This window comes from Euwallacea similis, chromosome 22 (assembly GCF_039881205.1).
Source record: "Euwallacea similis isolate ESF13 chromosome 22, ESF131.1, whole genome shotgun sequence".
In the NCBI taxonomy this organism is placed as follows: domain Eukaryota; kingdom Metazoa; phylum Arthropoda; class Insecta; order Coleoptera; family Curculionidae; genus Euwallacea; species Euwallacea similis.
Window position 1 is genome coordinate 936,643 of NC_089630.1, and position 11,531 is coordinate 948,173.

At 34.3% G+C, this 11,531-nt stretch overlaps 1 protein-coding gene and 1 pseudogene across 1 annotated transcript; both read left to right on the plus strand.

Annotated features, from left to right (window-relative positions):
- Positions 1–312: 312 nt before the first annotated feature.
- Positions 313–3,384, plus strand: LOC136416274 (cytochrome P450 4d2-like). The gene is made up of 8 exons (XM_066401376.1): positions 313–555; positions 1,242–1,442; positions 1,505–1,684; positions 2,060–2,132; positions 2,190–2,353; positions 2,404–2,519; positions 2,571–2,982; positions 3,037–3,384. The coding sequence occupies exons 1-8, from the start codon at positions 372–374 to the stop codon at positions 3,210–3,212; spliced, it is 1,506 nt and encodes a 501-aa protein (XP_066257473.1). The 5' UTR covers positions 313–371; the 3' UTR covers positions 3,213–3,384.
- A 44-nt stretch (positions 3,385–3,428) lies between these two features.
- Positions 3,429–10,970, plus strand: LOC136416307 (probable cytochrome P450 4ac3; annotated as a pseudogene).
- The last annotated feature ends 561 nt before the right edge of the window (positions 10,971–11,531 follow it).

Below are 11,531 nucleotides of genomic sequence, written 5' to 3' on the forward strand. Positions count from 1 at the left end.
TGATAAGGAGGGGGACATCATTTGGTGAAAAAGTCGTTTTCGAAATGTCATTCCTCTATCCCTGGAAACTACTTCTTTGAAATTTTCAAATTGGAAGAGGGGTTGTGTTATAACTCATTTGAAAGATAATTTTATTCTCTACATTGTCAAGCTTCTATTTTTTATTTTTGTACGTTTTGTACGTATTTTTTACTTTTAACGAACAACAAGGAAGATATTCAAGGTGGACATTTTTCTCTGGGACACCCTATATATTAATTAGCTAAACTGGAGGGATTAATTACGTGAAATTCAATAAAACATCTAAAAATCGTTAAAGAAATTAAAGTCTAACACCTGCTACGGTTGGTTGATACGCAGATACCTTAAGAATGGTGTTATCATTTGTGGTAAAATGTCTGCTATTCATAGTATTCAGTACTGTGTTGTATAATATTTGGTTGGTGGCCACCAAATATAGGATCGTCCGGTTTTCGTGGTCGCAAAATGGATGGTGGTTGCCTTTGCTGCCCTTTGTAGGCAACATTTATATAGTATTATTCACTGGATTAAAAGGTGAGTAAACGGAAAAAAATGAGATTGTTTTAAATCATTCTGCATAAAACAAATATCTTGAGGGAAAGTAACATATATCTGGCACATTTCAGAAAAAGTTCTGGTAAGTCCCTAGAATTCATTGTTATAATTTTTAAGTCATTACTTCGACCTGATTTTCACACAATTTCTCCTCAATAAAACTGCTCAGAAATATTTTGGACACATCAATGATAACGCAGTTTTAATTAATAATGGCATGTATTGTAACCAATTGTTCGCGATTTGTCTTAACTCCATACTTTAATCATAATTGGAGACAAAGTGGCACACTGAATGTTGCTGGATTCGGTTTATTTCCTTATCGATAGGTTCCATTAATACGTGATCTACTTTTAAGAGGTTATTTATTAAGTAATAAAGGGTCTTGTGTGTTTTTCAAAAACACTCCTCATTTATTTAGTTGGGCGCATTCAACAAATCGCTTGAGCTTGCTAAATGCACCCAATATGATTAAATGAAAAATATTGTTTCTCGAGTCTTCGCAACGAACATAATTACTTAAATAATGAATTACCTGAAACCACCTCTTGTGTGCAACTGTTACAATAGAGCTTTGCAGCGCTGTCTTTCCCTGAATGCGCCCCCTTATTTTATGAATTTTGAACTTGTTTTATCTTTATATAATACATGGCTTCTTTTCTTAGTAAACATGATCTCCAGTGGTATATGGATAGACCGGTATTTAGGACTGCCAATAAATTGGTGGTATGGCAGTAAGTACCATTACTTCAGCAAGAGTGCAGATGATGCCAGAATAGTATTAAACCATCCGAAGTGTCTGGATAAATCTGAAGTTTATAGTGATATTGAATGGGCCTTTAACAATACAATTATAATAAATCCTGGTAAGTATGCGTATAGAATTATTATTAGAATATTCTAATTATAAAGAAAATCACTTATTTAGGAGATGTATGGAAGAGCAAACGTAGGTACTTGAGGACTGCCTTCAATACTAACATAATAAATACGTTTGTACCGATTTTGCACCAGCAAAGCTGTACTCTGATTGATTTGATCAAGAAGAAGAAACCTGATGATGATCACTATAAGTTTTTTAATACTCACGCTTTCAAGAGTTTTTTCTGTAAGTAAATCAGCTGAGGAGGAAAATTTTAAATTGATAATTTGAGTAGTGGCTGTAATGCGGTAATAGGCTGTAAGCTGTAATAATATAATGAGAAAACATGTTTTGAAAAAACATTTAGCGCTTTTTCTGTGAAAATGGGTTACGTACCTTTTCTGGGCGATTTAATTAATATTTTATGAAATAACTGCTTCCTTGTCACTAATTTCATGCAGATATCAGTTTGCTAAGGTCTACCATAACTCACTATGTCTGCAGTCCACTCCTTTGTATAAGTAAATAGGTGGTAAATTTAGATAGCTTTAATTTCATGCTATTTTTTAAGTTTACTTCCGAATACGTCATCTAAATCTGCAATTATTTTGTATATTTCAGTGACTTCAATTGGCTTGCATTCCGAGGAAATTAAAGATAGTAACGTAATTGAGTTTGCGAATTGTATTGATGGGTAAGTTGATTGTCATTAGTCCATAAGAATAATGTAGGAAATTGTTTTTTTTTTCAGAGGCCAAGATGAATTTATAAAGTTATTTGTCAATCCCATAATCCCGTCTTGGATCTGGGTTCGAACTCCCTTGGCGGCGAAATTAAGTTTATATAAAACCAAGGCGCAACGCATCTTTAGTGGTATTGTAGCGAAGAAGAAAGCGCACATGGCTAAATACACAAGTAAATGCTTTTCCACAAAACAGAATGCAGTAACAAACACTATGTTTCAGAGTATGTAGAGAACACCTCCGAGCTACCATTTTTGGAATTGCTCTTGAGTGATGGGTATGTATGCAAAGATAGAGAGTCGGATGTCTTAGAGGAATTTATATTTTTTGCTGTAGCTGTAAGTAGTCATATGATAAACTAGTTAGATACTCTATATCTTAATATTTAGGCGACAGAGACAACCGGGCATACCTTGACTTTCCTTTTTGTTTTGCTGGGTATGTTCCCAGATATCCAACAAAAAGCGTACGAAGAAGTGATGACTGTAGTAGGAGATAGGGAAATTGACGATGTAATGCTATCAAAATTGATGTATACAGAGGCGGTTATTAATGAGGCGATGAGAATTTTTCCTTCGATCCCTTTAGTGGGGAGGTATTGTTCTGAGGATATCCAACTGGAAGATAAAATTTTGCCTAAAGGGGCAAATTTCGCCTGCAGTATCTTTCATATTCAGAGAAGTCCTGAATATTGGGATAATCCCCTTGAGTTCGATCCTACCAGATTTTTGCCGGAAAACTCTGGAAAAATCAAACCAGGGTCTTTCTTGCCTTTCTCTACTGGGCCCAGAAATTGCATTGGTGGGATATTAGATTTGAAATTTGAGTAAAAATTAATCATGTTGGGGATTTTAGGGCAAAGAATAGCGACAGTTTTGTCCAAAATAACAGTTGCTACTGTGCTGAGACACTTCAAAATTAGCTCCAAGCATAAGGATATAAAGGAGTTTGAGCTGACTTCTTGCATTTCCATGAAAACCCGGAATCACTTAGATTTGCACTTTACTCTCAGGAATGAAAACGAACAGTGAATAGTGCCGCTTTTGTGATTTATATGTTTATATGATATTGATAGTTTTTATACATTCTTTATGATGTAATATGTAGTTCAGGGTATTCAATAAAAATGTATACAAATTTCGTAGTTACGTAAATGTCCCGTTTGTCAATAAACTACTGGCTTTTTCCCTTTTTTCACCTTTACCTTATGTGTTCTAATACTGCTATTTGGTGCTAAAAATGCAATCATGTTAGATTCAAACGAGAGGAGAATGATTTCTGTTGATTTTTTAGATGTAAGCTCATATTTCAAAATAACAGTTGATAAGAAAAACGTTACAATACAGAGCCGTACAGCAAAGAGGTACACACTAATAATTTTCAGATCTTTTTCCATTTTTTTTTAAATTTTCTACATATATATTGGTTAATCGAATTATTTTGAGTGTGGTCATGACGTTTTATTAAATTTTTAATGTATATGAAGTTCTTTATTTGCCATATTTCGTAATATTCATATGCATTTTTATTAATGATCTACCTAGTTATTACCGCACGAGCATTGCTAGAACCATAATAGTGGGCTGTTAATGAACTCATAATTATAGTTAAACTTATAATTCTCTCATTACCAAATAAGGAAGAAACCAGAAATTGCAAATATAGTATGACCTTTTTAATTCGAATAGCGGGGACTTAAGCGCAGAATAAAAAAAAAATAACATGAATAAAATCGAATTAGCAAAGGCTTGGGACAATGTTAGGGCGGAACTTATATAGAAGTCATGTAGTAAATTTTTTGGGAAACAAGCTGATGATGGTTGAAATGAATTGTATATAAAATATATAAAATAATTGTCGTATAACTTCGTCTTTAAATGCAAGTTCAAAAAATGCCGAAATTTTTTGTTCACGGTGATTATTCTGATTGGTATTTTGTTACGGTTTTTCTAACGGCAATTCGTGTGCTATCTCATATTAGGGTGTGGCGAACATTACGCAAACAAGGCCCTTATCCTTTCCACATCCAAAAAGCACAAAACCTGCAACCAAGCGACTATCCCAGAAGATTGGAATTTTGTAAATGAATCAATACTAATTGTCATCTCGTTTCAATTATACTTTTCACTGATGAAGCCACTTTTACTCGTAACGGTATTAACAACACTCACAATAATCACCGCTGGTTCGACAACAACCCACATGTGTAGAGACAAATTTTCAACACTGATTTTCTGTAAATGTCAGGTGTGGAATGATTGGTCATCAATTGACTGGATCCTTTGTTTTACCTGATCGTCTAACGGCAGCCAAGTATTCAAATTTCCTGCAAAATGATATTTCGGTTTTATTAGAAGATGTTCCCTTGAGCACAAGATCAAGAATAATTTTTCAACATGATGGCGCTCCGCCCTATGACAGCAGGCAAATAATCTATAACATAATCTAACTGAACATTTTAAAGAAAGGAGTATTGGTTGTGGAGAACCTATCAATTGGCCAAGTAGGTCTCCGGATTTAAGTCCATTGGACTATGGACTTTGGGGATGGATGCAAAATGAAGTTTATCGCAAAAAAGTACACACACGAGATGAGCTGGTCCATCGTATAATGACCACATCTACGCGAATAAAACAGCTCCCTGCAAAATTGAATAATACACTATGCAATATTTTCGTTAGTGTTGAGAAGTATATCGAGGTCGGTGGTGGTATTTTTAAACCAAACCTTTGAAAAACAGTTTAGTAAAGTTGTAGTTGTGTAGTAATGTAGTGTTAATAATTAGTTGTAATGTTTTATTAATGAAACTTTCTTTTTATTTACATATTTAAACGAAATTAGAAAATAATGTCAGTAGTAAATTATTTTATTTCTCAAAAATAACACACTTTAGGATAAATGTTGAAGAGGCCTTTGTTTTAGATAAATGCTTGGAGATGTAAAAAATCAGGAAATCCTGTTCAAAAAAACAGTAACGTCTCATTTTTTTGTCTATTTAATTGTAACAATTAGTAGTACGCTTCTCACTGTTTACAGATTTTATTTACTTTCATTGCGAAAGATGTCTTTTAATGACGAGTTTTTCTCTGCCAAATTTCTTTAAAATACAAACAACCGTTTTTGAAATACTTAAAAAAATTATTTTCAAAATTAGCAACACCCTATTTATGATACATGATGAACTTCACCTATACGAATTTGAAGCTATGAATTGCTGTTTTTAACATTAAATGACTTAAATTACGACATTAGCTTTGTAACCGATTTAAAAAGATATGAACGTGGCACAGTCGAAATTATCAACCATTGAAATTGAATACCAAAAATAAATACCATATAGAAGAGTCTACTTTTCAAAACAAGGAAGTTACCATTTTTCGAAATTTCACTTTTCTTCGAACTCAGTGACAGCTATATCAAATCTAACAGTGACTAAGGCTTCCTTGGGAAAAATGGGATGAAAATGAGTACCATATCTCTGCTCATTAAATTTACAGAAATATCAGAAAAATTGTTTGAGAACAGTTTTTTCACAGAAGTTAGAGAGAGGTTTTCTTAATTTTTTATCTGAAAATTTGAACATTTTAGGGACACACTTATGGATTTCGTGATCGTCTCATAAAATTTGATATAACATATATATTCCACAAATAACTATTGTACAAAAAAGTTGCTAATTAATGTATTATTATGACGAACAGTTCGAGTGTTCCGCGATTATACGATGCATAATTCAGCCCAATTAACATTTGTCAATCAGAAAATAACAGGGAAATATATGTGGGATTTATCTTTTATTCGGTTGTCTAGGGTTTATGTATAATTGGGATAGGGTACAATACGAAGCTTAAATGGTAACTTAATTAGTAAAAACTCGCGTCACTTAGTTCGTCGTTCACTCCGGATATCAAAGAGAGCGATTCTCCTTGTCACAAATCTTAAATATTAAACCTGGGGGTAATAAACCAGTGTCGTACCTCGAGTAGAGGCCAGCGACCGTTACAACATCTGGCTGCTGCGAGCCAGCACCACGAACCATCCTTTGTTTGAGCCCTTAGCAACCATCCTCCGGCCCTTCTTCCTTGGTTCAAACAAAGAGATGTTCGCTTTTTGGGTTTTTTCCGTGACACAGATTCTAGGAGGTTACTGGGAGAACCCAGCAACAGCCGAGAATCACTCGAACTCAGGTACGATACGCATGGGCGTAACATCGAGGTACCTCACTTTTTAATCCCCCTCGGTTCCTCAACCCTAATTTAACTAATACTATCTAACAAATATTCGGACTTTCCCGTTGGTGTCTCGATTTGGTCAGACAGTAATAATTACATTTAGAAGAGTTAGAGCGATCTGACGAGCGGATCCTACATATACTAAGTAGTTTATAAGTTTACCTGTAATTAAAGAAATGCTAGCTCAACTGGAGGGACTAATTGACTGTAATTCAGTAAAATAGCTAAAAGTCACTTAAGGCCTTAGTATCTAATAATCACTTCGGTCGGTGGATACGCAAGTACCTTAAAAATGGAGTTATCATTTATGATCAAATGTCTGCTATTCATAGTATTCAGTATTGCGTTGTATAATATTTGGTTGGTGGCTACCAAATATAGGATCGTCCGGTTCTCGTGGTCGCAAAATGGGTGGTGGCTGCCCTTGCTACCCTTCCTGAGCAACACTTACATATCATTGTTAGCTGGATACAAAGGTAAACAAACGGAAAAAACATGAGATTGTTTTAAATCGGTCTGATAGAAGAGGTATTTTTAGGAAAGTTAACATATGTCTGGCAAATTCCAGAAAAAGCTCTGGCAAGTTCCAGAACTCATTTGTCATATTTTTGAAGCCATAACTTTGACCTGATTCTCATACAATTTCTCCTCAATAAAACTGTCCAGAAACATCTTGCTCATATCAATGATAACGTAGCTTTAATTAAGAGTAGCATGTATTGTAATCAATTATTTCCGATTTTTCTTAGCTCCATTCTTAAATCATAATTGAAGACAAAGTGGTGTACTGAACGTTGCTCGATTCGGTTTATTTCCTTATCGATACGTTCCATTAATATGTGATTCAAATCCTTTGTGTTAGCTACTTTTAAGAGATTATTTATTAAATAATTAAGCGTCTTGTGTGTTTTTCAAAAACAATTCTTATTTATTTAGTTGGGCGCATTCAACAAATCGCTTGAGCTTGCTCAATGACCCAATGTGAGTAAATAAAGATTATTGTTTCCCGAGCCGTCACGACAAATCTATTTGCTTAAATAATTAATTACCTGAAATCACTTCTTGTGTGCAACTGTTAAAATAGAGCATTGCAGCGCTGCCTTGTTCTGAATGCGCCCCCTTGTTGTATGAATCCTGAATTTGTTTTCTTTTTATACAATACATGACTTCTGTTCCAGTAAATACAATCAGAACTCTTCAATTGTTAGACCGGTATTTGGGACAGCCAATAAATTTTTGGTATGGCAGTGTATACCATTACATAACCAACAATGCTGATGATGCCAGAATAGTACACTCAACCATCCGAAGTGCCTAGATAAAGCTGAGATTTATGGTATTACCCAGTGTATCTTTAGAAATTTTATTGGATTCATTCCTGGTAGATATGCGTATAGAGTTATTATTAGAATGTTTTAACCATAAAGAAAATCACTTCTTTAGGAGAGAAATGGAAGGGCAGACGTAGGTACTTGAGGAGCGCCTTCAATACCAACATGATAAATACCTTTATGCCGACTTTCAATCAGCAGAGCTGTGCTCTGATTGATTTCATCAAAAAGAAGAAACCTGAGGATGATCACTATAAGTTTTTTAATACTCACGCTTTCATGAATTTTTTTTGTAAGTAATTCAGCTGAGAAGGAAAATTTTAAATTGATGATTTGAGTAGTGATAATAAGCTGCAAGCCATAATAATGTAATGAGAAAATTTATGTTGTGAAAAAAACGTACTGCACTTTTCCCATTAAAATTAGTTAAGTAGCTTCTTTTCCTGGGAGTTTTAACTATTATTTTATGAAATAACGATACAAATAATATACAGGGTGTTTGTTACGTACTTGCACAAGCTTTAAAGAGCGAACCTTTGACTAATTTTAAGATAAAAAATTTATTTGAACGTGGGTTCGTATCGACTTAGTTCTTGAGATACAGGGCTTCACAAAAAATTGTTTGTTTGGTATTTTGATTACATTTTTTTTCAATAACATGTCAATTTGACGACACTCTGGGTACTGGGAGTATCATTGATGAGAAACTTAAATATTTACTTAATTTTTTGTCGAGTGTTAGAAGGCGCCACATACAGTGTTTTACCTGAAGGTAAATAATCATAATTCTTAATATTTGTTGCTAAAAGCAGCCGTTTTGGAAAAAAAACAGATTTAGACTTAAATCTGCGTTTGAAGTTTGTAAGTTGAATCACTGAGAATTTTTAAAAAATAGAGAAAAAATACATTGTTTAGCGTCGTGTGCTGTGTTAAACCATCACTTTGCAAATAACCATCTCCAAATTAGTGAAAATTAGATAAAAATAAAAATTCGCAAAACGCCTGCTGCATCTTTCCTCTGATGCGGCATTACACAAGGAAACGGCAGATACAAGCATAGCAAGCCTTGGAAAACAATCCAGGAGTTTCCATGGCAACAGAAACAGTCATGAAAATTGATTTAAAAAACGTGTTTTATTGTCATTTTGATATTTTAAATTATAATTTATTGTGTGTCGTGTTTAAAATGTACCGGTAAACTAAGGCAGATATGACAGACATTCATTTCACGTATGAAATGGCTCAGGGCATTGCACAAACTGCAAGACGAATGTATCAGGCGTGATTTCCTTGATGGGTGGTCCCATACGTCCAAACTTTCATTCATATTCACGGAAGACTTTATGAAACTGGCAGTTTTAAAAAGATAACAGATATCCTAAGAAAGCCTATGAGAGTTCGAATAGTTAAGATTGAAGAAGCTGTGTTAAATAGAACAGAAGAAAGTCCGAAAATTAATATACGGAAAATTGTTCGTAAATTAAATATTACACACAATTGTGGTACATTTTTGAGATCTCAAAAATTTTATTCTTGTCATATGCAGCGTGTGCAGACTCTATGACCTACAGATTTTCTCCTCAGAGCAGATTTAAGCAGAAAAAGATAAATAAGATAAGAACCCCGAATTTCTTAAGCCATGTGCTTTTTGCAGACGAAGCTTCGTTTTCTCAAAATGCCATAATTAACTTTCACAACAACCATATCTGAGCTGAGGAAAAAGGATAAAGTTGAAAACAAATGTATAATCAAACAAAACAAATTTTTGGAGCCCTGTATTTCAAAAAACAAGCCAATACGGACTTATGTTCATAAGAACTCTTTATCTGAAAATTAGTCAAAGATTCACCCCTCACGACTTGTACAAGTGCTTAATAAACACCCTGTATATAGCAAATAGGTCGACCTTATTAAGCGAAATCTGATAGCTACTTCCCAGCTCATTGAAATTATCTAGCTTTGATTTCATCCTCTAATAAGTTTACTCCTTAACGGGCGGCGGCCTGTCAACGTATGTCGCAGTTTACTGCGTCATCTAAACCAGTAATTATTTTGTGAATTTCAGTGACGTCAATTGGCTGGATGGCAGAAGATATTAAAGATAGTGACATAAGTGAGTTGCACATTATGGGGATAAGTAAGTTGATTATCATTAATCCATACGTGTAATGTGAGATATTTACCTTTTTTTTCAGATGCCAAGAAGAATGAGTAAAACAATTCGCCAATCCCGCAGTCCCGTTTTGGATCTGGGAATGAACTTCTTTAGGGGCGAAATTCAAATTTTACATGACGGAGGCGAAAACCGTGTTGAGTACTATTTTAATGAAGAAGAGGGCACAAATGGCTAAACAGTCAGGTAAATGGTTTTCCACAAAACAGAATGCAGTAGCAAACACTATTTTGCAGAGTATGTGCAGAACCTCACAGAGCTACCACTTCTAGAATTGCTTTTGAATGACGCATATGCATGCAAAGACAGAGAGTCCGATGTTTTAGAGTAAATTTTCCTGTTTACTGCAGCTGTAAATAGTCAGGAAACAATCTAATTATTTACATACTAGATTTCCCAATATTCAGGCGACAGACACAACCGGGCATACCTTGACTTTCATCTTTACTTTACTGGGTATGTTCCCAGATATCCAACAAAATGTGTACGAAGAAGTGATGACTGTAGTAGGAGATAGGGAAATTGACGATATAATTTTATCAAAATTGGTGTGTATGGAGGCGGTTATTGGTGGGGCGATGAGAATTTTTCCTTCTGTTCCTGTAATAGGGAGATATTGCTCTGAGGATATTCAATTGCAAGATAAAATATTGCCTAAAGGGACGAATATCTTCATCAGTATCTTTCATATTTAGAGAAGTCCTGAATATTGGAATAATCCCCTTGAGTTGATCCTTCTAGATTCTTGCCAGAGAACTCTGGAAAAATAAAGCCAGGGTCGTTCTTACCTTTCCCTACTGGGCCCAGGAATTGCATTGGTGAGATATTAAGGATGAAATTTGAGTAAAAATGGATCATATTGGGTAATTTTAGGGCAAAGAATGGCGACAGTTTTGGTCAAAATAACAGTTGCGACTGTGCTGAGACACTTCAAAATTAGCTCCAAGCATAAGGATATAAAGGAGTTTGAGCTGACTTCTTGCATTTCAATGAAAACTAGGAATCACTTAGATTTGCACTTTACTCTCAGAAATGAAAATGAACAGTGAATAGTGCCGCTTTTGTGAGTTATATATTTATATGATATTGATAGTTTTTATACATTTTTTATGATGTAATATGTAGCTCAGGGTATTCAATAAAAATGTAGAAAAGTTTCGTAATTACGTAAATGTCCCGTTTGGCAATAAACTGTTGGCTTTTTCCCCTTTTTCACCTTTACCTTATGTGTTATAATACCGCTATTTGGTGCTAAAAGTATAATCATGTTACATTAAAACAAGGGGAAAATTATGCCTACTGTTAATTTTGTAAATGTAAGTTCATGTTTCATAATAATAGTTGATGAGCAAAATACTACAGTACAAAGTCGCACAGCAAAAGATATGATTAATTTTAATATCCTTTTTCGATTAAAAAGAAAAAATTCAAGTAGATTTGTTAATCGAATGATTTTGAGGGTGGTCCTGACGTTTTATTAAATTTTGTGTGTATTTGAAGTTCCTTTATTCGCAATTTTTCGTAATATTCATATGCACTTTCATTAATGATCTACCTAGTTATTATCGCACGAACATTGCTAGAACTGTAATAGTGAACTGTTGATGAACTCAT